This window comes from Lingula anatina, chromosome 1 (genome assembly GCF_051362555.1).
Source record: "Lingula anatina isolate TDL-2025a chromosome 1, LinAna3.0, whole genome shotgun sequence".
Classification (NCBI taxonomy): domain Eukaryota; kingdom Metazoa; phylum Brachiopoda; class Lingulata; order Lingulida; family Lingulidae; genus Lingula; species Lingula anatina.
The window spans coordinates 39,204,073-39,231,652 of NC_141767.1; the positions used below are offsets into that span (position 1 = coordinate 39,204,073).

Here is a 27,580-nt window from a genome sequence, read left to right on the forward strand (position 1 = left end):
ACTCACAAGACATTTGCTTCAACGGTGAATGAAATAGTCGGCCTTGCCACTTCACCACACCTATCCTGCGTCCTCTTCTTACAGTGTCCAGCTGTCAAGTGACTATTCTGGAAGACAGCTCGAACTGCGCTGAGCGACCCATTGTTATGTTAATTACAGCAGGTATGGCAATTTGGTTGAGAAGTTCCTGTTGAAACCATTCTCACAAGAGAGATGAATCTGTATGATCTCATGAAAAATTGAGAACATTTTTTTTTTAATCCTGAGCTGTTTTAACACTGATACAGGTTTTTTTTATCAATCGTTCGTCTTAAAATCCCTCTTTGCAGAATGCACCAAGACATAATATCCTATGCTCACTCAACACCGTCAGAAGCTGATTGGTTTAGACAGATACAGTTCACTCACCTGTCTATTGTCATGTTAATGCAAAGGTGTGGCCCATTTTGAGTAAGGGAACAAACAGTAACTGTCACCAAAGAATATTTGGATAATTGGAAAACTCCTATTGTAAAGTCCTCTATATACAGGCATACATTTTCAGAGACAATCTATGCACGATACGGGATATTCACAATGTTAGAGGAATTTTTCTTCATTTCACCACGTTCAATCGAAATTTTATGAATATATTTGATACGTAATTTTGATCAATATTGCATATTGATATATAGTAATCAACTAGAGAGATACGTGTCACTTCAAAGTTGTATTTTGATTTAACACTCATGTTAACCTAATACAGGCACACTGTACATTTCACATTTCCATTTAAGAGAAATGTTCAACCATTTTCAAATAGGGATTTTCTTTTTCATCGAATTCAACTTCAAGATATTTCAAATACAAATCAGTAACTCTTACGTTGCAACACATATTTGAGGCAGCTTTTGATAACACTGACAACTGTCAAGCGGTCCAAATCAAAGTTAGGCCTTTCTTACAACAGATTGGACATTTAGGGAAGTTGGGTTAGGTTAGTGTTATTTTATGCTTAATGTTTGCTTCATTCTAGTTTAGATCTTCAGTATAAGCCAAGATGTTTTTTTCTAATACTGCAATACATATTTAAGTCCTCACTGACTTTATATCCAATCTTGCGGATTTCCAAAAGGAAATTTTTAACCAATCAAATCCAATCAGCAAATTAGAAGTTGAGACAAAGACACTGTTTGTCAGGTATGGTGTGAACAGATGTGTTGGACAGTGATAGTATGAAAAGACCAGGATACAGAATTAATTTAAACTTAGCATGTTCAAGAAAATGCCAATAAAATAAAATCTTTAAAGATATTTTACATATGCATGCTATTGAAATCAAGCCATTTGAGAAACAGAGGGCAATATATTTAAACACCACTGTGTATGTAAAAATAATTGCACACCAAATAAATCTTAATAGATGAGATTTATTTAAATAACATGCATCTGTAATGGAAGATCAAAGTTGGTCTTGTCATTAAGGACTCAGCAAAATTATCTTTCTAACTGTCAATAAACATATCATAGATGAAAAGTAAAGTCTGTAACTGCAATTTTAAAATCTAAATGTTTCTTTTTTACGAAATATTGTTAAAAATTATTGTGACATAGAATAAACAAATTATAATGCCAAAATGAAGTGTTCAGTTTTGATTTGGTTACGATATAGAAATTTTGTTGCTTTATTAACTGTGAAAAAACCTTTAACTGATGGCACAAAAATATTACTCCAATTATGTGATCCTTTGTAAACAAAAATATTTTGGAACACCACCTGATTCAATGGAATCTAACAAAACGAAACACATAAAAAAATTACAGAAAAAGCTTTTATGAAATTGTTTGATATTTATCTACAATTACTCCCTCCCCCTAACATGGAAATGATTGCGAATTAAATATCAGATTTCTGACATGATAATAAGTAACAAAGCAACAAAAATATAGCATTTAAGAATCTCAAGTTCGTATGGAAATTATCACAGATTTTGCAGCACTGAGCAAATATGTTGCAGAGGCCCCTCTATAATAGCTGACATCTCAGAATATCCTCTGCAACATCTGTCAAACTACTTGTATTACACAACACACACTCCATAATACATGGAAAGCTTTACATGAAGTTTTCACTGTGATAAGGATGGGACCTTTGTAGGTTCAACATTTTGAGAAGCAATACAACATTTCAAATATTCTTTTTATGTCTTCACACAATACAGGTTATGCAGATCAAGAAAATCTCATTCAATATTTCAAATTCAACTCATCTTCTGTAGGATGTGCTGACATGTTATTATTTTATAACCTGTTTATTTGATATATTATTTCAGCATCTTCTGTTGACCGTTTTCACATATTAGTTTATAACAATGGCACCAGCATATATCAAAATACTTGGTACAGGCGTTGATTTGGACAAAGCTCATGTTTTTTTTCATGCAGAACACACCTGGCAAAAAACCAGACACAGTGTCTGTCCATGACAATACAGTACAGTAACATAAAGTTATGATTTTCCCTCCAGAAGCGCTTTTCTGGCCATCTCAGAGAAGCGAGGGTCTAACTTTGGCACAAAATCTGGGTAAAGTTTGGAAGCCTGGGTCCCATAGATGTCAAGTAGTTTTCTGTTTATCATAGCAAACCTGAAAAGCACAAAACAAACCAAAAAATTTGTTTTTAAATAAATATTAAAAAGGACGAAACTACCACTGATTAACACTTAATAATAACCACAATTAAAACAATTAATTAAATAAGAGGCAGATCCTTTTCCAATAAAATAAAAGTTCTGTCACACTGTCCCCCCCCTTTCCAGCAGCAGCACCACCACACAAACCTTACAGGACAGGGCTCACCATTTTGTATTAGAATTTCCTGCCTAAATCAAATGCTGTAGCCTTTAGCGCTTCATTGTGATGTGAATTTCAAACCATGTTTTAAAGAAGACGGCAGACTCGAAGTTGTTTTAAGAGGAAGTTGACTGGGAGAGCCACTTCAAAGAAAGTAAACTGAGAGTGCTATTTTCAAGAGAGCAGACTGAGAATGCTGTTTTAAAGAGAGTATACTGAGGGTGCTGTTTTAGAGTAGACTGGGAGTGCTATTTTAAGTAAGAGAGTAGACTGGGAGAGCCATTTGAAAGAGGAGTAGAAGTGCTGTTTACTTACTTTCCTCCTGTAATCTTTAATAGCCACCTCCAATATGCAGGCCTTATGCTGTGGGCTTCAAACACAGTCTGGAAGAATTTCACAACAGTCATCAAAACCTTCACATTCAGCATAAATCTAGGAATATTACCTCTTGGTACCAACAAATATAAAATATATGATTCCATATACTAACAGTGTAAAAACTTGTGAATTTTTTCAATAAAAATAAATTCGATTTACTAAGTTACTACATCAGGCACTTATAGCATGAAATAATAACTAAATATTTTATATGCTCATGGTATACAAAAATGATATTTATTGTTTACATTTTCAGTGGATCACTTATTCAAAATCTTCACCAAGTTGGGCACTTACAGCATGAAATAATATTGAAGTGGATATACTGTACAGCAATATATCACCACATTTTATATGAGGGACCCAGCCCTTCTTTATACCTTTGAAATATAAAATCTGAAATAAAAATTATGGTTTACATTATAAACCTGACGCAATTTGGGAAAACAGTCAACATCAAGAGAGCAATAATCCATTACAGTATATTTTAATGGTCATTTTTGAATTATGAATAATTTGAAACGAGGAACAAAGCAACTAAAAGCACTGATATACTCTATTAACAACAGGTGAAAAGATGAACTCACTTAAATTATGTAGTTTCAGGAAACAATAATTCAGGTAAACCACAAGAACATAAAAAAGTTTACAGCAATTTTGTTTTTCAATTTCGTTTTTACCTCTGTAATTTTGGTTGCTAAATAAAGAGCCACACTGGTACTCTTATAAAACAACATGGACCACGATGCCAGGAAACCTGCCACAGCTCCATGGATTGCATGGTCTGTGTCCCTCAGCCAGCGAAGTACACAGTTCACCATCTGTAGTGGGGGGAAAAAAGGTAATAACAAAGACTAAAGAACATAGAAAGTTCATTTACTCATTTACACCCACCTTCACATAAAAGACAGAAAATAAATGAAATAAATTTTTTATCTTCACAGATAGTTGTATCAGAACCAATTTTCCCTTTTACTTGCAATTCAAAAACAAATCCATTTGTATTTCATTAGGCAGAAATTCAATTTACAAAATCATTGGCCCAACAAACACAATCACACCAGAAAACTAAACTGAATCAGTGAACATGACTGGAGATACACTGTATGAATACCACATAATTCACCGACTTGCTAAACATACCCTGAACACAGCAGTGAAGAGCCCTAGAAATGCCCCCAAGCTGAAGTTATTTCTGTGCTTCAGAGCCTGGAGAAGGCTGCTCGGTTGCTTGGTTAGTTTGGGAAGTGCAGTGAAGCAGCCGACTGCAGCTTGGACTATGTAACCCATAGTAAATGACCTGAGGAATCCCTGAAATTAAATAGAGCATGTTTTCAGACCATTCAAGGTCCACAACTGTCCTGAAAAATATAATTGGTCTCCCAGTTTATTTATGTCAGTCTGTCCAGCACATGTTTTGTAGCTAATCACAATTAAACAAGAAGGTGACACTTCTAAACAAGTCTGTTTAAAATTGTTTGATATGTTGGCATGTTGGGAAAGCAATGTCTGACAGGTAAAATATAAGTCTAAATGCTTATCGGCCATGCATGATTTCTAGCTAGTTTTATCTGGAGAGGTTTAGACTTAACACATGTTGTTTGTATAAAACGTGGAAACTGCGACAATACTTGAAGGCTGTTAAACATAGTTTTCAGGCGGGATAATAAATCACGAGCTGGCAGAAGGGTGGATGGTGAACCATAACAGAGCCTCAACTTGTTTGACACTTAAAAACTCTGTAAATGCATCTTAACGATGGAGGTCTCTAGAAGCCAGCAACCTCCGCCAATATTACCTCCATATAGATGCAATGAATTACACCAAAACGCGTTAAGATTCTGAAACCAGATGACTAACCTAGCTTAAATATAACTCGTTGATTTAAATTGCTGAGGTGAGGTTGTCTCGCTGTCTGAGGACATGACTGTGAAGCCCCCCTGGTGCCTCAGACACCGATATCCCTGTAAAAATTTATTTTATCCGCCAGCACATTTTGAATCCAACAAGTGTAACTGAAAAAACCTAACTAGAGATAAGACAATTTTTCTATCCCTCATTCTACATACATGTAGTGTACATGAAAATAAAAGTTCATCTGTATACATACATACATGTATCATCAAGAGGCCCAAACTTTCAAATTCAATAACCAAATTATGGTCAAATTACCTTAAAACCCTTAATTAGTTTAGCAGCTACATTGCTATATAACACCCACCCCGTCATTTCCAACATAATTCATTATTCGCAGGCTTTATATAAAAAAAAGACTTCTTGGCAAGACTATCATCTGTTACAGTTTAACTGTGATAACAGCATTAAAATAAAACACACCATTGTTCTGGTGCCCAACTATGTTTAAACACAATAATTAAATTTTCATCAAATCTGTAAAAAAAAAAAAAAAAAAAAAAAAAAAAAAAAAAAAAAAAAAAAAAAAAAAAGCCAGAAATAAATTACTTTTATAGCATTTAGGATAATATGCTAACACAAGTTTTAATACTATTTTTCCATTGCCAGTGCCACCATTCTAAGTGCTAAGACGATTTTTGTAGACATATATGATTTAGACTTTCCCAAAGTGGAGAGCACATGGACGTTGATCATTCCCTATAGCTGCTCAAGGAGGCATGTCATTTATCTAATCTGACTGCATTAGTGACAATCCCCATCGAGCTGGATAGATCTACGTAGAACGATACTTTCAATGGAAACGCGCTCTTAGAAGCAGTACAAATGCATCCTTTTCATCACTGTCCCCAGCACACTTACCTCTATACAGTAAGAGTGGCATCCATGCAGGTGCTTGCATAGATGGTGTCTTGGTCCCTGTCTCCATTTCTGTACTAGCTGTAGCAGCCGCTGCCACACAGCCTCTGGAAGACGGAGGACATTGTGGTATACCTGAGATGATGTCGACTTGATTGTTCTGGCCTCAGACAGCAGATCTGGGGATTCCTCTCCACCCAACAGAAGCCTGCAATATCAAAGACACACTTGTCAGGATTGAGGAGGCTTGCTTTGATGTTCTGCTTTTTTTTTTTTTTTTAGGTAAACCTTTGTAATTCTCTATTTCTCATCACGTCATATTTTTATTGGAAAATGTATTGTAATTAAATACATGCACAAACACAATCATGCCTTAACTGATCAAATGAGTATTGGTAAAAGAGATTTTACCATTTTTATTGGTCTTCCAGGTATGTACGTAGATTTCAAATTAGCTATAATCCTAAAGGAGAATCATTTGACATCAATAATCAACGGCTCTTAATGCATTCTAGGAATAAATACAAGAGCACATTTGCAAATCAAATGACAAAATGACATCAAGGGAAGTGCACAATAATTAGCAAATTCCCAGAATAGACAATACAGGTGAAAACCCCCTTTGATCTTCAAGCCATTATCATTTACTTTGCCAAGCTCAGATATAAGTATTAGAGATTATAATAATAGTGATGCTGAATATTTCTCTTTCATCTGGGTGGTATTCAAAGAGTACAAGTTTTGTCTTTCTGTTAGAGGCACATGTCTGATGATAGTGTCTGGGAGATGCACCAGATGACCCTTCTGGGCAGACTGATAGTTGTCATCTTCTCATCTGCTGGGAATGAAGTCATGAGAGAAAACTGTAGTCAAAACTTTGGGTGGCCTGGGGCCAATGTGTGCAGACAAACCAGACACCCAGTTGTGATTCCAGAATTTTCTTTTCTCAAAAACAAAAAAAAAATTCAATTACACTTCTTTTTCCAATATAAAAAATTCACTATAGGGTGGAGATCATTAAAATGACTAAAGATATGTTTTAAAATGATAATTCATCTTAATTTGTGGCCAAAATTTTTAGAAGTTGATAAGTGAGTATAGAAGCATCTGATTGTATGTAAAGCATTGAACAACATTCCTGCCAACAGCCATCAATCAGGCAACTGACATTGAAACTTGGCAAAAAGATCTGCCAGCTGCTTTTTCCCTTGTATAAATAGACAAGTTTATTCTGAGGTCAGAGATCAGGCTCATATCCATCACTTTTCAAATTTCTCTTTTCTTGTCTAATGCATGCATGTACACACACTCACCCTCTCTCTCTCTCTCTCTCTCTCTCTCTCTCAATGACTCTCTTACTCACTTGCACAAACACACACACTCTCTTTCGCCCTCTTCTTTCTGGATCTTTCACTCTCTCTGTCACACAAACTCACTACTACTCTCTCTCTCTGTGCATGTAAGTCTCTCTCCCTCTCTCTCTCTCTCTCTCTCTCACACACACACACACACACACACACTGTTCATAACGCAGCTGCTCCTTTGCTAGAATAATACTCCATTAGATGGACAGCATTTGACAAGGGAATGTGGATGCAAGGCATAACTCAATCTGATAAAAATGCCAAGCATACCCAGCTTAGGGGAGATACCATCAGGGGAGGAAATGTAGTTGTGTGTCTCTCCATCAAAATGAATATAATAAGCACACACCATCAAACCTGACATTACAGTAAGTGGATTCTTGGTGACAAATTTTGAACAGAAATTTTGACAGAAAAAAAATTCAGTGGCTAAAAAGTAACCCATTTGAAAAATAAGTTACTCCAATTCTAGCACACTGAAAATCTGCAGTGTGAGTTGGTAAAAAGCCCAGCTTCTTTCTGTCAGTTTTATCAAGCAAAACAAATTTGATTCTCACAGTGATTTAGCTGAGTGCCTCCTCCTGTTAGAAATAGCATCTTGTTTTGTTAGAGGCTCTGAACAGATTGAGTTCTCAATACAAATAAACTCTGAGAACAGCAGGTGTAAAGTATGGCTGGTTACGCGGCTATATGTGCCAAAATAGAAAAAAATAATCGCTGCCTTAAGCAGAATGGTTGCAGTGTATACACATTATATTCCCTCAAGTCTTTCTCTTTCATTTCCCATGTACATCACTTCATTTGCCTCCTTTTTTAATTTTTACCAAAATTATGATTTCAATGTTTAAAATCTCAGAACATTCTAAAAGTTACATATTTAGATCAACAGACTGGGTGATACTTACTTAATGAAATTTAATGTGGACTTCTCTAATCCAGATTTTTGCCTGAAAAATACAAAAAAGCAAAAAATTAGCATTAATCAAAACACGCATTTTATCATGATATTCATCAAGACAGGTCAGCATGCTATCAAGTGCTGCCACCTGGTGAGCCAGGGCCTTGCAACAGCATGACAAACATGCAATCCACATTCAGGGCACCCCCACCCCGTGGCTCTCGTATAATGCTGACCAAAACATAGCATTAACCTGGTTGCCCTGCACAGTGTTGTGGGCAGGTATGAATACAGGGCATAATCATCTCCCTTTGTATTATGACAGCTGTATATTACTCTTATCAATGCAGCACATTATGTGGTGGAGAGAAGGAAAGGCTGTGTCAGTGAGAGGTGGTGCATAGCTGGCAGAGGGGGTGGGGGATGTTCCATGCTGTAATAATGTTCTATGCTGTAATAACCCTGCCCATTTTTACACCTGAAGAAATAGGAGAACTCCCATTTGAATACCTGTGAATTTGAGGAACTCTCTTCCATTCATGCTATTGATTTCTAACAAATTTCTTTCAGCTCAGTTTTGTTACCTTTACAGACTTTACTCTAATTCACCTAGCATGCTACATACTACTAACTTATATCAACACTTTTATATCAAATTAAGCCATGATACATACAAATCCTGGTGAATGAAAGCATTTTTTTTTTTTTTTTTTTTGCAAAAAAAGTTTTGCCTAGCTTCCACTCAAAGTGTTTTATTAAGTCCTCCATTTCTCTATACATCCGTGTTTAGTTACACACTATGACTTAGTTAAGGTGTAGATTTTCCTTTCACATGAGACTGTTGAGGGGAAAAAAAGCAATTGTTGCATGTCCTGACCCTACCTCCCGACACCTTTTTTCAATGATTCTGTCAGACAGGAGTGAAAGATTGACTCATAATGGATATCTCTGGGTAAGATCTGGCTTCCAAACATACCGCATAAATAGACTCCTGCTAGCACCCTCTTTCAATCAAATTTTAAAGTCAAATGAAGGCAAGTAACCATAAAATTTGTCATAAAAGAAAACAGAGACTTTGGCGTACCAACAAGATAAGCATCGACTCCAACCATGTTACACCTCCTGTGTGAAACCTGCATGGTCGGCATATTTCCTACGTCTGCAGTCACTCCCCGTGTCCTACGGGTCCTCCCCGAACTTGTGAAAAAATAGGGAATTTCGTGACAAATCAACATCATCTAGAGGAATGTGGATATCTTGAGTTCTTCTGTTATTTCTCGCAAGTTCAAAAACCAATAAAGATAAGAAGAGTCAAAGGAATAATCCAACTCAAATTCCAAAACTGAAAAGTAAACTGGGTACAGGTAATACACATAGTTAAGAAAAAGCATCACATATGTTCTTTTTGTCATGTTATGCGATGGAAATATATGATAACAGATTAAAAAGTCATTGGTGCTATACACCTGTGGCATTAGATTTCCACTAAATATAGGTTGTAACAAAAACACAAGCGGCGAAATTAGTCAGAACACCATACATATTTCCCATATTTCTTCTCAAAACCACAATAATTTTCAAAGTGATGGCATACACGGACACACCCACGAGAAAAGGGAAAAAAAAGATAGGCTTCCAGAAGGGAACTGAAGATGTGTTGTTAAACTTATCTTAATTTATTCTACTTTTTATCATAACAAGTTTTAACACAAAGAAATAATTCTATATGATCAGACTAGGCGATCAAAATTATCTTTGATATTAAAATACTTCACAAGAATGTCCCAGCAAAGAATACCGGGTCAAGGAACAATCCTTAAAACCCTGCCTTTGAGCACTCAAGTAAATATGAAAAACTGCTTTTTCCCTGCAGCGACATCTTAATGAGCACAAAGAAGTCACCCATCTCCGACTCATCTCAAAGAAGACATCAAAGTCAGGTCATTACAAGAAAGACAAGATAGCACGCAGTACCGCCGCTCCTCCCTTTTTGGATAGCAAGCCACTTCAGTGGCGCTGTTGTCAAATTCCTCACCCTCCTCAAAGTTGCTTACAGGTATGACATCTGTACGTGTGACATAGAAGAAGCAGGGGAATATGTGTTTGATGAAGGATGGAAAATGATGAGCACGGCCAAATTTATGGCCTGCTTCTGGAAATAAAACGGTGTCAAGCTTGCCGCCAGTGCCCCAGGCCAACCATCGGTGGCCATGACAAGGTGTTACTGATGAGCTGAACGAACAAAGTTGACTTTTTTTATTACCAGGTGGTAGAGTTCCCACAACCATGACTAACCTTAGTGAGACCCCTTTCAGGTAATAATTTTTGAAATGATGGGTTTCTCAGCATACTTGGGGAGCCAGTGGGTGGAGAGAGATTTCGTCATTGATTTCAAGATGTGGGTGACGACACCATGAAATTATGGTTTGACACCAGGAAACAGTTGTGTAATACTTCTCCCACTGGTGGTCACTGGTATGGCACGGAAATTATCATAAATCTCCCAACAGCCACAAATTTTCTTTAAAAACAATTTTCATCAAGGTGTATCTTTTATCAGCACAAAATCTTTTAGCAGTCAAATATTGCCAAATTATTTTCAAGATAACAAGGTAAACACTCCCTTTCTCATGTCTTGGTCAACAAAAATATCTCAAAACAACCCCTGTTATCATTACTGAATCAACACAAACATTTGTAAACATAAGCTTGTGAGAAAAATTATAGAAATGCAGTAGAGTAGTACCTCAGCTACAAAAATGCCCAAATAAAATAAAACTGACACCTTATTCTATATAACAACTGTCAACACCCCATCCCCCCCCCCCCCTCCACGAGTCTTGTTAAGAAAAAAAATGCTTAATGGTATCATTTGCAAATCAGCTCAAACAAATCCCCAAACATCAACTTCTGTGAAAAGTGCAGAGATACACGATAGTGGTACCTTATCTACAAGTCTTCGTATGTATGAGCAAACATAACTGCAGCCTAAGTCTCCTAAATCCCTCAATTAATTTCACCTGCATCGTCTGATACTAAAAGAAAGAAGAAGACCTTTCCACACCTGACAAAACCAATGACTAATCACATCTGGCAAACAATCTGAAGAGGACTTCAAAGTTTTGCATTATCGGAAAATCAATGGGGATAAGAGTGGAAAATTCTCCATAAGACTTTGAAGCTGGGAGTTATCAAAGCATTTTGGCTTTTGTCGAGGTTTTTTTGTTATTATCTTCCTGAGATGTTTTTAATGGGTGCATACTTGAGAAACTACTTCAGTACTGTTCTTGGAGCTATTTCTACACCATTACCTCTGGCAACCCTGAGATTCACTATCTGCAGTGAAACAAAAATGATTCCATCTCTTCTGAAGATGTCAAATTTCTACATGTATTTATGAATCAGTTTAAAGTGAAGTGCCTAAGAGAGCATTAGTGCATCCCTTTTAGGTGTAAATACAGAGTAAGAATCACTGCATGATTTTATTTCATATTTTCAAAACTCAATTTGTCACAATTCTGTGGAAAAAAAAGTGTGAAATATTTGCATGCAGTGGGATTCCCAGGGTGTCATTCACACATCAAACTTGAACTTTTTGGCAATGCAAACCAGTACAAGCTCTCAGACATGACAGTGAACAGAGCCACTGGGGGAAAAGCCGTGACTGTTAATGAACTTCAAGTACCAGAGTGGGAGATAAGACAAACCAGAGCCTCCCTATGCCTCAACACGTGGAGCTGCCACTTGGACTTCCCCCAACCCACTAACAAGGCTGCTGAGGCATTAAAAACATGCCATGAATAGTATCATCTCTGCCCTGCCTTTATCTTCACTTTTGCAGTAGACGACGGATCCAAAAATGGGCAATTTAATGCGACTGATATAACTGATACATGCTTCTAAATAAATATCCCATCTGTTTTCCCTGTGTTACAGAAATACGGAGAACTAAAAATTATGAGCAATGGCTTCAAGACTGAGGCAATAGCATTTTTCTTATTCAAACAACCGCTGAATGTAGTTGAATAATTTGCATGGCCAAATCTATCCTCCATACCACACACTTGTACTAACTCCTTCAGTTTCTAATAAAATCTCTGAACATGGTGAATCAATCAAAATCAATAGGCATCCAATTTCCAATTAGCCTGACCACCAGACAGGCCAGGGTTATCAATGGCATATCTCCTGAGCTTAACAGTGGCTAATCAGTAGCAGGTTATTAGGAATCATCTTTCACATTAAGCTCCACTACACAGGATTTATCCCCATGGTACTGGAGCTTTTAATTGTTTCCTTTCTGTATAAATATACATTTATCAGTTTGACAGTTGCTTGACACTTTATTATTGCATATCATGTTTGCCATTTCCTACATTTCTATAATTTGAAATATATACCATCACAGTCCTTTTCAAAGTCTAATAACCATCATATTGTGACAATTATGGACTTCAATACTATAAAGACCATATATCACAATTAACAATATATTTCATTAACTTCTTTCACTTTGAAAAAAAAAACAAACAAACAAACACCTGATAAAATCTCCATCCATTCATCTCATAATATACATAGTACTTTGAAAAACAATCACACACACAAAAAAAAAAAAAAAAGAAAGAAAGAAACAACTCATTTCCCCCTTATTTTTTTCCTGGCCAATAGTTTAATTACATCCCAACGTATTCATTCCAGCATTGTTTTCCAGCAAATTATGCCGAAGTCTCCTGGTAGTTCTGGCTTGCCATGTGGCACACCAAGGCAGTGGTCAGACGGAATTAACTGATAGCGTCTTGACATGTCTATTACATGGGATGTCAGGGTCAGAAGGCCACTGATAAACCTGGCAAAATAATTGCTGGGGGAATGATGGCACTGATGGATGTATAATCACATGACATTCCTACATACTGTAAACTTTGTGTTGATGATAAAGGACTCTCTGAGTTGACTTATTATTATATATACTTAAAGGATAATGGATTTAAAAAAAAAATCAGCTTTTGTTAGATGTTATGTGTAGAGGGACAGACATTTAGGAAGGGATAATGTGCGTTCTGGAAAAATAAGTAAAATCTAGATATCAAAAATGATACCAATTTTTTAAACAGAGCTTATGACTTTTATTATGATGTACATGTCATTTACTGTGATCCTTATCCAGAGAAGACAGAAAATTACACCACTAAGATTTCTGAATGAACAGACTGTAAGATAAAAAACAAGATACAAGAAAAGATTGCAGAATTAAGTCCTTCAATACTGAGAGATTGGGAGAGCAGAAAAACAAAACATACAATCCAACATTCACAATTAGATCAATTTTCAAGAGGACCTCTCTCTTGACCTTCCATATAATTACATGGTATATATATATCATCTTTGTTTCCTACATCAATCCAGATCTTCAACTCCCCATGTATGTGATTGCATGAAGAGATTGACACTGTTGTAGTTCTATATATCTCAACCTATGATCTGGCCATAAGGCTTTAACATGCCCATCAGAGCATCCAACTGGTGGCATGAGGAGGGCCTCAGTGGTCATCACGCAAACCGCAAACCCAGAGTGACCGACTTAATGGTCCACTTTTTCTGTTTACCTGTTTATTTGGGATGATCATGACAAATGCTCATTGCTCCACCCCCCCTCCTCAGCACCCCCTGCATCCCCCAATGTTTAACCCTGTCCTAAATCTCTGGACCTAGCATGATGAATTCCCATATAGTACAACACCTGGAGTTTGATGAGTTTCAATGTTTTGTTCACCATCACCTGCCAGTTTGGGTTTAAATGATGGCCGGCAATGAGATAAAATAGTTGCAGTGTTCCACACCCAATTACTTCTGTGAACTGACACACAAAGTATAGCCTGCCAGCAGATAAGGAATGAAGGACACAGGATAATTGACAACATTTACTCTTGTTTGTTACATGCCACTGTGGAGGCACTGCATTGCACTGTTTTAAGAGAACTTAACAAACTCACAATACCATAGCATTCCTTTTGTGAAAAAAATTGTATCAAGTAAGGTAATGTATCACAGTTACACAGTGCCCCAAGCAATACATTACAGTAATGCTTGTGATATTTTATATGACTTGTGGTTCAGTTATGGAAATTGTAATATTGTTCTGTGGTGTACTGGGCAGATATTGCAATATATGTGGTCACCATATGACAGCCCCTTTTTTACAGCAGGCCTAATTACAGTCAACCAAACAAAGCTGGGGCATGGGTGACTTGTTTTATTATTTAGAGTCACCTCATTCACATATTCTGAAAAAGGGTAGAATTAATTTAAGGAAAACGAGCAGACACACACACACACACAAACACACATACACAAAGAGAGAGAGAAAGAGAGAGAGAGATTTGATTGGTTTGACCTTTGACAGAAAGAAAAGAGTTGAACTTTCTTACTATAAGAAAAAAGTTTCTGAAACTGATTATGATTTATTGTGGTGGGCACATAACATTTGATGAACAAGTCATCATTACTAGTAGTGCCATTTCAAATTGGCACAGTGCATAATCACACAAAACAAAAACTTTATGGTGCGGCTCTTGGAGAAAATTTAAAAAGTGATACTGGAATGGCTTATTCTTTTTTGTGATAAAATGCCACTGGTTTCCCTTGGCAATAATCTCCCACACCTGAAAAAATGTGTTGCTTTCAGCCAGACATCTCACACACACCATTAGCGACAGCTCTGCACTTTTTCTTCTTCTTAAGACTCACACTTCTGAGACAACAACACACACAGACTGTATTATTTTTCTCTCCAGATCCTCCAAAAAGCACTTACTTCATCAATCAATCACTTTCCCCAAACTCATCTGTGAAGTAGCATGTTTAATGCTACAATCCAAGATTTAATTAAGACCACATCCATCAAAATGCCATCAATGACATTTGACAGTAACAAGCCGTCCTCACACAGCGACATGTGACGAGAAATTAGATTGTCACTAACGCAGGAAACGGTGACAACAAAGCTTTTTAAAGCAGTTTGTGATTAGCAATTCATCTCTGGGCGCCTACATGAAAGAAGCTTGCCTCTAAAACTGATGGATGGATGGCCTGCAGAGAGAAAACTTAAACCAAATTCTAAGCTTCTTGTTCCTTGCATTTCCAATAGGAACAGAAAATTTATTTCTGGGGTCTTTTGGTATTTTCTCTCTTGATCTAAAAGATATGGAACAGGAAACTATGCAATTATAAAAGATGGATTGTCTTTTTAATTGGGTACGCCAACATTGATTTTAATGTACTATTTTATTGAGGGGACAAATTGTGTGGCACATGCCACCATATACAAAATTTTACCCATCATTCTAAAAGACTGCATTATTGTTTGAATAAGAAAGAAGACTTCACCTATCATTTTCAAGGGCTGGCAGTTGCAAATCAGGAAATAAATCAACTAATCTACTACAACTACCACAATATTGTATGTTGCTTCTTGTGGGCATCATGTAGAAAGGAGCATTCAGTTGTGATTTTTTTCTTGGGGGCTGTTAAAACATTCTTGGACACCTACCCCTATTTTCACAGGTGAACTGATATAATATGTCTTTATAATCCAATTTTCCATTCTCCTGTATAAGAACAATAAGAGTTGTTTCTGACAAATTTCATCTGTTTGTAACCAAGAGGCAAAAGAAGTGCAGAAATGTTCAGGGGGATTACAAGCTTCATATAACACAACAACAACACATCACATGTAATTTCACAAGTTAATTGAGAACTTATTATGTCTAAAGCCGCTTCTGTTGTGTTAGGAACGGCTTTAATCTGATTGCACTTAGTCGGCACTATGCTGCACAAATAAATAGAATGGGATTCAGAGGAAACTACATCTTCCATGCATAAACAAACGGAGGAAGACGCTCAGAGGGGCTATCTTCTTACGCCAAACCATACCATTCTTAGTGAAGTGCTCTTCCGATCACATTACATGCTATTAAGTTGATAAGGCACTTTATAAAAACACTGAGTCGAGAGAAAAAATATCAAAGCTAAACATAACAGTGAAGCACTCATATCCTTTTAATAATAATTCTTAATAATGTTTTTGTATTGATAGCTGATCTCAATGCCGAGGTTTAATTGCCAAATATCAAGCTATTTTTTCCCAAAATACAAGATCTATTTCATGCCATTCAGCACATGCAAAATCCTATGATAAGCCATTCTTTTTGTTGTTTGGCATGACACATCCTGATAAAAATGTGCTGTTCATCCCTGGCTTACAACTCAGCATATCTGATATCCACACATTCATTCAAGGGACATCACACTAGTAGGTAGTTATGCTTAACCCGCAGCCTACAAAAACCTCAAACATGTTCTGTAAATAACTGCCACATGCAGAATGAATGTATGAATACGGACAAGGAATTATTTTCTAGTTTAAAAGATTTAACATATTAGAAAACATTGACAGAATCAATATCGGCAAAGCTATGTATTTGGTTTTCATTAAATTCTAAAGCAATCAGTTTTTATTTCAATCTGCAATGGCTGATATGCCAAGTGTACCAGGCAGACATAAGCTACTGTCATGAAGTAAGAGGGGTGTTTCCACAGTAAGGGGTAGCTATCTTTTTCATGTAATCCAGACAGCAAGCATTGTGCCGTAGATAAGGCAGACACACCGAAGCCCCGCAAATCCCTTCATTCAATCCCCCAAACTCAGCTGTCAATCTGAATCTATTTGCCAACTGCAACAAATTGGCGAGCCATTGTAGCAAATTACCAATGTGTTTTCAATGCATTTCATTCTAATGTCTTCCACTCCTATCCGATTAAGATCACTGCCTATGCATGCATTAGGTTTAATCCGGGGGTCTGTTTGAGTTCTATTCTATTTCTATTTTTCATATGAAAACACCCATTATTGTCATATTTTTGCTGTGGGGTATAAATCTATGCAGCGTCAATGGGGCGAGGTCGTGGGAAGGGGGTTACCCTGTAATGTGACTAATGACCTCATCTGTTAATGCTTTCCCCTCCAGAACAGTGGGGTTAAGTCCCCCAGCTTTTGTGTACGTCTACTTTTCAATAATAATCAATGTGTGCGCTCGTTAGGACTTAACAAGGGGATTTCAATGCAACTTCAAAGGCTGAAAGTGGGGCAGAATTCAGTGCATTTTTCCTTTCTTAAAGCTTAATATCTGATTCATTAATGTGAGAAGGCCACCTACATCAAAATTTTAATTATTATCTTAATAATTTTCATATTTCTCTGTGTAATAAAGGGGTGATAATTCTTTAAGTTTTCATTTTGATTTTTTTTTTAATAAAAAAATAATTGTATAAGACGCTTTGAGAAGTTTGATTCTGTTTTCTGTTTTAAAATGCAAGAGTTTTTATCACTTTCTGCCCTTTATTTTCATATGAATATTTTCTCAAATCTAGCGTGAAAAATAGATCATTAACTTGAGCTGAAAAAAATTCACTGTAACAGAAATTTTCCAGGTCTAACCTCAGGCAAAAGATATACATATTACACCATGCTGAATTAGGAACAGTTTAATGATCATCACATATCATCATGTACTATAACCAGTATATATCTGTCAAAGCTAATGTGACATGGGTAACATCTCTCTGTGCAGCAGTGCAAAATGAACATTACAGGTTCACAAGAATAAAATAAAACAGGTCCTACTACATAATTTTTTTTCTGAAAAATCAACAGATGACTGAAGTTAGCAGCCTAGCAAAGGCCTGCTAAAGAACAGGAGGACTAATGCTTGGCTGCAAACTTTTCCACATATTACTCTAATATCCTTGACCGATAGCAAAATATATAATATGCTGCAGACTGTGTTCTGTTTTTGTCTATGAAAGTAATCTTTTTATTCACTTATAATTTCTGATTTCTTTTGTTTAATGATGGTAAAACAATATTAATAGAAAATATTAATAAATACAGCATATTTATAGTAGGGCAAGTTTCTTTATATTATGTGGACACCCTTCAAACCTAAATGACATAAAAATAGGAGGGATAATCAGCAGAGGTCATACTATTATACATATTTTACACATTTCAGATATTTTTTACATAACTACATTATTCTGATAAATTTACAAACTGAGATCTACATGCATATTCTGTTTACCTAAAATATTGAAATTAATGAACTATAAAGATTTGATTAAAAGACTGCAAAATCTAGTCATTTCCATCCAATCCTCAAACCAAACAAGATTTTTCTGATTCAAAGTTATTTCATTGTGCAAGTTTCAGCTCAATCAATTTTTAAAAACTTTTTACTCCGACGAGAAATTAAATATGGCAGCCATTTCAAACTTGCAACCAAGGACAAGTTAAGTTTGAGGACAAGAGCAATAGGAAGATTGCTTTTGTTTCATTACCCCAGTCATAAGCCACTGCTGCGCACTGCGGCAGCTTTCACAGATTTCCGCAGTTAAAACTGGATTATGTGGAGCAAAGGACGTGGGCTGTGGTCGATGCCGACAGTGACAGGCCATGTAATATGTTACTTTGGAAATTACACTTGAAAATCTGAGTGTGTTTCTTGCACCTTTCCTTGTGCTGCAGGAAGCTGCTCTAAGTGGGCACATGTGATAGCAGATTATTACAAGATGATACCGTGCTGGTGGCAGCCAATCGCAGCAGACGTTTGCTGCTCTGACAGCTCTTTTGACATCACCTCGGCCTCCCAACTACTGTAACATTCTCATAAAAGCAACCACATTAAATGTACACAAACTTACGCAGGAAAGAATAAATCATGCAATTCACTTTTTGAATTGCATTCAGGAAACCTTGGTAACCTGCCTTAACTTAATATTATTTTGCACTACTTTTTTTGCTTCACGTAGAAGCTCCTCTACCGGTGCAGACTTGTGCCCCATTTTAAACATTTTACATGATAAAGAAATCATCACAGATATATCACACTGCTTTCTGATAATGCAGATTTTTTTCAGGATCATATCAAGTTTGGCATCTAGCAAACATACATATTATACTGCCACTCTACTGATTTCCATCAAAGCATGCCCTTCCTAAATATATAGGAAACTTATGCAGAGGCAGATAATAAGTGATTGACAGCATGCCAACAGAATCTGGCCTTACTTCATGGAGCAATGGTACTATTTCCTGATAGATGGATGTTAATCATGTAAACTGGCATTTCCTTATAGGTACAACAAGTGGTGAACGATTGGGGTCAGAAAAATTAGTTCATGGCATACTTGGGATAATACAATTATGATCTATCCTATTTCTAACAATTTGTTTTCTTCTGGATCAGTGGTGAGGATCTTTTTGTATAAAGGAGACTCTGGAAAACCTGTAACCTTATAACTCCAATTGTCATTTACCTTGAAGAAATCTTATGGAACAATTTTTTCTATGATGTTAGACGAAACTTTCTGAACATAACCTGACTCAAATCTTCTTGTAACTCAATTTTTCTGGTTTAACAAATTTTCTAGTCCTACAGCATCCTAGTTATATAAAAACTACTGTATATATCAGGGAAGGTATACTACCACTTTTCAAACAACATTTATCAGTACACATATACATTAAGTATTTCTATAGAAACAGAAACTTTTCAGTGTAACATCTTTAATAACCAAAGTAATTTTGAACACAGAGGTTGTCTGCTGATTTTGTCTCAGTGATTTTAAGTTTGATGAAAAAAACATTTCAGTAAATTATTTTTTGCACTTACCTGTAAAGATACAAGTAGATGGAAGATACTATACTGAACAGGATCACCTGTGAAAGGAGACAAAAATAAATAAAATATAATTCAACACATTTTTCCAATTTCATCTGAAAAGGTGGGGGGAATGGGGTTTCTTTTCAGTTTATTTTTATCAATGTTCATAATTAAACACTGATGTAAGTGGTTAGATCACAGTCCTGTGGCTTAATATACCTGGTAAAAACACGTCATCAATTTGTCACCATCTCTTGTGTATAATTCACTTATTAAATAATTCATAAAAACAAAGAAGCGTGCATGCAGTCACTGTGACAAAATATCACCTAAGTGAGAGCTATGTTACTTTGTCTCGTCTGATTTTTGAGCCACAAAAAGTATATCTGATCCATCTCCCAGGTGCACACGTGTCAATTTTCATGGTAAAAGGTAAAAAAAAAAAGCTCACAAAAGCTCATCATTTCATAGAAAATACAGCACTTTGGTCTATCACCACTCCATCACTTTTTGTGTCAAAGCATGTCATATCCATCACAACAACATGAAAGTTGAGCCGAGGTTTCGAGACAACCAGACCTGTCTACACACGGCCTAGCTGCAGTTCTACATCACATTTGTTGTTACCCTGCCCGTGTTATTTTCAACACCTCTGAACTCAATCCCACTGTTTATTTATACAAGATACTCTCTGGGGTTTTTCAGAGGCTTTTAAAAGGTATACATATACACTAATGCACTGAGGACTGGTTGTAGTGCTAATGCAGGTAGAAGTTGCTGAAACTGATAATGCCATTCCAGTAAAAAAAAATGGGCCTGGATTCTTGCTGCTGTAAAGCAAGACTATCTTATCTTAAATCAGAAAATGAACTCGATTATTTCAAAATAATAGCATATTGGGAAAATGAATTTTCTTTGAACTCACCTGTCCATTTTTGATCTGTCTAACATAGCCCCTTGCTTCTGCCATTCTGTATAAGGTCTCTATTGCCTAAAGCATAGAATTTTCATTTCATTATATATATATATTGTATATCATTATGGGTAACCTTGTTGTAAACTGTGAAGAAGACTGATGAAGATAACCTTATCAATACGGAAAGAATTTATGAACAACAGAAAATAAGATGTCAGCTGTTCTCACCAGTATAGTTTGGAAAAAGGACAACATTAGTTAAGAGCTATGAAAGACTTACCAAATTTGAGACATATAGGGCCAGCATTCCTCTCCTGTCAAAATAAGCACAAAACTTCTTTAAATAAAAGACAAAACTCTCAAGCTTCATTTTAAATTTTTACTTATATATATAATCAAAATTGAATAAACTGTCCAGAAAATTCCTATCAATTTTTTGTGATTAATTAGTAATCAAAATAATAAGGCTTTATTCATAGAATTCATGATTGAAAAATAGCCATAAATTTATAACAGTCTCAAAGCAAGTCCCCGCAAAATCATATGTACAAGACAACAAAAAGCAATACAATCTTCATAAGCAGAACATGCATAAGCTGTCATCAGACAATTACACTTTCTTTGACATTTCAAAATACATTTCAACATATCAAAATACTAGTATTTTTTTCAATTCCAATATTAATCCAGACAAATTGACAAAAATTAAGTTGACTGCCAATGCTAATCAATAAATTGGCTAATATTCAACAAGCCAGAGAAAAAAAAACTTGCTTTTGAGACATTTGATTTCTTTAATAAGTAACATAACCATTATGCAGCTTTACAAAATGCAAACCATATCCACTCAAAGTGATACCCTGACCACGTTAACTTTTAAATGATACAAGTTTACCAAGATTGGTACAGTTAGTTAATGTTAATACAAAACCACACAAAATCATATACAATATCAGTAAGTACTACCACTTGGCTTAACAATTAACACTTTAATCAGTACTTGTTAAACTACAGCTTCACCTCTATTTCATATTAAGATAAAGCATCATAATCAATAAACATGTACAGTGTTTTTTATGCCATTCCCAATCAATCCAATTATCTCTCATGCAGAGTGTAAGTTACCATCACGCCAAAGAAATGGTTACATTCTTTGCCCTCTAATGCCTACCTGCTTTTCCTCTCGAGATTGATGGCGACAATGCAGGCACAAAGTGCAGGTAGAGAACTACTTATGATATAGAAACGGCCCAGAGCCTTCCTGTTAAATCAAAAGAATATAAGGGGATTTGAGACTGAGAGAAGAAATCACAACTACTAATCCATACGTGGGTGTCTCAAAAGAGAGAGCTTGAAGCAGGTCTTCTCTTGGATCTATGCCTTGTTCTGCTGCAAATGGAGCGAGCACATCAAATATCACTAAAGAATCACATAAAAAAAATAGATATCAAAACAGACTTGTGATGGAGATATTGTGTACGAAAACCTTCAACAGATGAATCCTTTTAAGTTTCCGTTCTAAAAGAATCTAAAAAAAAAATTGTCATGGTCTTTTTGTCAATCTGTTTGCTTAGATCAGCATTTCAAAAGGTTAACAAGCTGGGAAGAAAGGTTCTAAAGGGGCAGACAGGGCCAGGGGACTGTAAGCACCTTCATACACATCACCTTCATCACTACTGTCCTACATGATACAACGTAACACCTTACCTGTCCTTTCTCTCCACCAGCAATGCTAATGCTGGCGCAGGCATTGCACAGGGAAAAACATTGAAGAAAAAGTAAAACCCTACAATTCTCCTGCAAGAAACATGCCATGGTGTTATTTGGTGCGAAGTGTTATTTCGGTGGAATAAGAAAAAAAATCTTTGAATGTTTTTTTATACATATTGTCATTACATCTTTCAGCCTGTTAAACAGAGTCAAGAAAAGGTGCATTTTATTAGCATTTATCTAAACTTGGTGACAATTATTATATCAAACTTTATCAATTTAATGTCAAGAGTTTTCTTCACTATGAAAAATATTGATGTACATATAATAGGATAACTGCATCATTTTTCATACTATAAATGCCATTTGCCATTAGCAAATTAATACATGGAGATATATCATACTTAGAGTCATTATTCAATAAATTTATTCCCAAGAGACTTACTTCAAATTTGCTAGGGGAATGGACTTCAACAATGCCCTTCCCCTTGCAACTTTTTTTAATTCTTTTTTTTTTTTTTCTAAATAAAAATGAGATGTCATGAAAATAATCCACTTTAGTGAATGACATAAATAGGCATGCTTCTGATGAAACTATGATGCGATTCATGAATACATATGCAAAAAGGAAAACCTTACACTAAAAGATTAGTAACTGATAAGAAATAATTGTGTAACACAAAAAGCCATTAAACACAAAAATACATTAAAGAACACAATGTACCAGAATTTTTTCATCACGTGTTCATTATTGTATATATCAAAATTGAGTAATCTTTCAAAGTTTCTACCTGAAAAAATCTTTAAAACAAATTCAAATCCCAATTATTCTATATTTAATAGTTAAAACTTATCTTAATATCCTGTTTTTGTAATCAGTTATATCTTATTATTGTGAAATACTGAAACTTAAAGGGTTGACAACTCTTCATTTTGGTGGAAAAATTGCCATTAAATGGAATTTCCTGGAGTAAACAACAATTTTCCCATACTTTCCAATGGTTAATGAATCTGTTCCCACATTCAAGGTTAGTCGCTTAATTTTATAAATAAAAATGTGTGGTTTTTGAGAACATAACAGAGGATAGTCATATATGAAGGTCCATGTCATCTTATGGCAAGCACAGATTTCAGAATAATTGTGACAACATTTTAGTGGTAAAATGGAATTTATTATATATTATATGTGTTGTTTACAATGTATATATTGTGGAATTTTGAATCTCATATAAAGAGTCGTTTTCCCTTTAAACAGTAAAAGGTCAGAAAAGACTTAGCATTCAAGTTAGTACAGGAAATGGTGCTGAAGAAATGTTAATCTAATATTGAATAGGCAACAGCAGATAAATACATTTCATGATATATAATATATATATACATGACACAACTGTTTTCAAACCAACCAACTGAATCTTTAAAAACTCACCTCCATAGACAAAAACCACCCATGAAAAGCACAGCATTAGTTCCTAAGAAGAGCGTAGATTGTAAGATTTCAGGAAGCAGTTTCTTTAAGAAATATTCTTTGTTCTTTCTTCTGAGAATTGCTGCCACCTAAAAAGTTAATAAAAAAATAAATAAATAAAAATTCCCTCTAAATTTCTTAAAACACACCCTGCAGTCATATCATATTACGGACATGTCATACACATACTGACTATAAATCAGCAGAATTTGTCACAAGACACACAGCACATGACAGTAAGTCAGAGAGGTGCACTGGACCACAAATAACACAAATATTGCAAGACCATTCCAAGTTAACAGGTAATATAACTTCTTCAACAAGCAACATCATTTAAGTATGTGACCGAGAAGCTGTTACAACTTACATAACTTTCCTGAAGAATGTATTTATTGTTTAGGAATATATTTTCAGTATATTATTACCTCCACCAAGAAGGTTATGTTTTCACCGGTCTGTCTGTCTGTTTGTCATTAACATAACTCAAAAAGTTATGGACCGATTTTGATGAAATTTTCAGGATAGGTGGGAAATGGGTTAACTTATAAGTTCAAGTGATTAGTTTTTGGACAAGTCATACACATACTGACTATAAATCAGCAGAATTTGTCACAAGACACACAGCACATGACAGTAAGTCAGAGAGGTGCACTGGACCACAAATAACACAAATATTGCAAGACCATTCCAAGTTAACAGGTAATATAACTTCTTCAACAAGCAACATCATTTAAGTATGTGACCGAGAAGCTGTTACAACTTACATAACTTTCCTGAAGAATGTATTTATTGTTTAGGAATATATTTTCAGTATATTATTACCTCCACCAAGAAGGTTATGTTTTCACTGGTCTGTCTGTCTGTTTGTCATTAACATAACTCAAAAAGTTATGGACCGATTTTGATGAAATTTTCAGGATAGGTGGGAAATGGGTTAACTTATAAGTTCAAGTGATTAGTTTTTGGTGGTGATCCCGATCAATAATCAATCAATAATAAATAATAATCAAAAATTGCTGCCTTGGTGGAGGTCTGCGCTCTCGGAGTGCTTTTCTAGTTAGTTTATAATATTCTAGAAGTTGACGTGTTCAGGAAAACCAGTATATTGATAAATTGAATCATCAAGTTGGAAACTGCATTTTCAAATGACGTTGTCCATTAATTCAGGTGATTGTCAATATATTGTTGGCAGGTTTTTATCATAAATCAATCATATTTGCTTGCCTTGGTGATTTATTGATCAGACATACAGGTTGCTGAATTTTGCAAGATTGCATACATTATATGCAGTGCCATTTTTCTCAGCACTGCCCTTATAACATGACACACGTACACACACACATGCATTATCTTTCAATGTTATTCTTCAAAAGAACATTACATTCCCAATACCATAAAAAAAAGCATCGACATCTTACAGAAACATCACACAGTATGTTATCAGCTATATAGTCTTTAAAAAATTGCACATATATTTATGTTTTATTTCAGGTCAAGTATCAGTTGTGTAGTGACCCAAAACCACTTCTGGTGGTCAAACAGCCTTCTTTATCTGAATGGTTGCCAATGAGCAAGTGAGCTGATCACAAACAAACCATACAGAAGATGACAGGACTGTCACAAAAACAACACAAGTGACAAGAAACGAAACCTTCATAGTCCCGACTTAACGACACAGACTAAGAACAATGGTGTGACAATTTTTTACACTTGAAAATTTTCTAAATAACTTTTAAGGACAACAGGTAAATATTTCTGGGAGGTACATAATCCTTGGTAGAAGAAGAAGAATGAAATATGGAGATGGGTAAAAATAGCAAAGAAGAAGCACTGGAACACATCACTCTTATCAAAGAATCCAATAAGATTCACAACTATAAGAAGCCATGGTACAACAGCCTGGCCTCAGCCTTCTGCATGGCTATAGGGTTCATACTACTGGGGATGAGTGCCATAGCAATTGTATGGGGACTGTATGGCTCTAGCACAGAATGGACAGCAATTGGTGCTGTGGCGTTTCTTGTGATTGGATTCATATATGTGATACTGGCTAGAAGAGCTGATGGACCCTTTGCATTTTGTACTTTATGATCATTAGATTGAAAGGAATGCAAGGCATGGTTGGGGCACCATAATCACAGACTTTGCACAATGTTGAGTTGCTTAGAAAATTGACAAACACTACCCTCTAACTGCAAAAGCATCATTTGCAAAGCATCACTATAACAAATGAAAGTTATTTTAGTTGTACTTTACAAGTAGCATGAATATCATAAATATCTGTTGTGAAATGTTCTGGCAACTAAACAATAAATGGACTGATAGCATTTGCCTCTCTGAATTAATATATTCTCACTATGTGACTGATAATAAATACTTTTTGCCTTAAATCACAGACAACTCAAGACAGACTATTTGTCTAGATATAATCTTCAGTTTATATTCCAATGCAGAAACAAGTAAGGACAAAAACCGCTTGTTTGTCACTTAAGTACAAAACAAAATATTGTCAAACATATAACACTTATCCCTTGAAGACAGACATTATCTCAGTCCAACCCAGCAAGCATTGAACACCTTGATCATCACACATGTATAATGACATGATACAGTACACCTATACTTTACAATGTGACAAACTAGCAAGTTCTCAAATAAAATCCTTAAGTTGGTAAATTTTACCATCTTCACATAAATGAAATTGTCTGAAAGGTTACTTTTCATGGTTTATGCATGGACACACTGAAAAAAACAATTATGCTTTAACAGGGGAAAAAGTCATTTTACTGAAAAAAAAATTTTTTGATGCTTCATAACTTTCAAAATTTGTTGCACTTTTGATTTTCTATGTATGTTCCTTGGTTTCCTTACACCTGACCAACACTTGAGTGTTTCTTGTTCCAAAGTGTCATCAGAGGAAGTTTTTCAAATGTCACAAACCCACATCAAACAGTGACACACCCTCTGAATGATGTCGATTGAACTTTGAGACAGCTCTTAATTGACAAACGGAGAGTGTCATATTTTTTTCGATGAAATATATAACTGAGACACAGGTGATCAACAATCTATAGAGTTGGACCTCAGCCTCTAATATTCTATTAGCAGTAAAAGTGCAAGTAGGTTATTTCACCGGCCAGACCACAGAATCTAGCGACACTGAATCCGAGAGTGCACTCTGTTTTTCTGCCCACATAAAACTTACCAGATAAAGTGGTCCATAAATTTTAAATGAATATAAAAAACCACGAGTGCACACATCTTTAAACGCTTGAGTACAATAAGGCGTCCAAGTATGACCTAGTTCATAACATGAACAGTTCAAAGTTTTGCTCCAGGTGGCCATCTTGGAATAACTGACCTCTTGCGCATGCGTGGATATTGTGTTAACGTCCGGTCTTCTGAACCGAGCTTTGCAATTTCGAAAGAAAGTTGCTGCTCAGTAATTCCTCAAAAAAGTGAATATTCAAGTCATGTTTGTAACGCATATATTTTGTGAAGTTTTAACGTTACTATTTTTATT

General features: G+C 35.6%; 1 protein-coding gene and 1 long non-coding RNA gene across 5 annotated transcripts; one reads left to right on the plus strand and one right to left on the minus strand.

Moving 5' to 3' along the window:
• Positions 1-1,389: 1,389 nt before the first annotated feature.
• On the minus strand, positions 1,390-27,437 carry LOC106180361 (transmembrane protein 135). Of its 3 annotated transcripts, none has more exons than XM_013564330.2 (13): positions 27,263-27,437; positions 24,019-24,146; positions 22,054-22,143; positions 21,163-21,196; positions 20,892-20,957; positions 19,976-20,022; positions 8,251-8,292; positions 5,985-6,189; positions 4,353-4,520; positions 3,890-4,030; positions 3,507-3,605; positions 3,147-3,214; positions 1,390-2,624 (listed from the first exon to the last, which is right to left on the minus strand). In XM_013564330.2, exons 1-13 carry the CDS (start codon positions 27,401-27,403, stop codon positions 2,489-2,491), a joined length of 1,365 nt encoding a protein of 454 aa, XP_013419784.2. In that variant the 5' UTR covers positions 27,404-27,437; the 3' UTR covers positions 1,390-2,488. The 3 variants fall into 3 exon arrangements, with proteins under 3 accessions (XP_013419784.2, XP_013419785.2, XP_086866221.1); XM_013564331.2 differs by lacking the exon at positions 22,054-22,143 and adding an exon at positions 22,590-22,679; XM_087010095.1 differs by lacking the exon at positions 3,507-3,605.
• Positions 13,927-26,616, plus strand: LOC147764341 (uncharacterized). Of its 2 annotated transcripts, none has more exons than XR_015333677.1 (2): positions 13,927-14,283; positions 25,549-26,616. It is a non-coding gene; the product is annotated as an uncharacterized LOC147764341 (long non-coding RNA). The 2 variants fall into 2 exon arrangements; XR_015333676.1 differs by lacking the exon at positions 13,927-14,283 and adding an exon at positions 24,645-24,756.
• Positions 27,438-27,580: the final 143 nt, after the last annotated feature.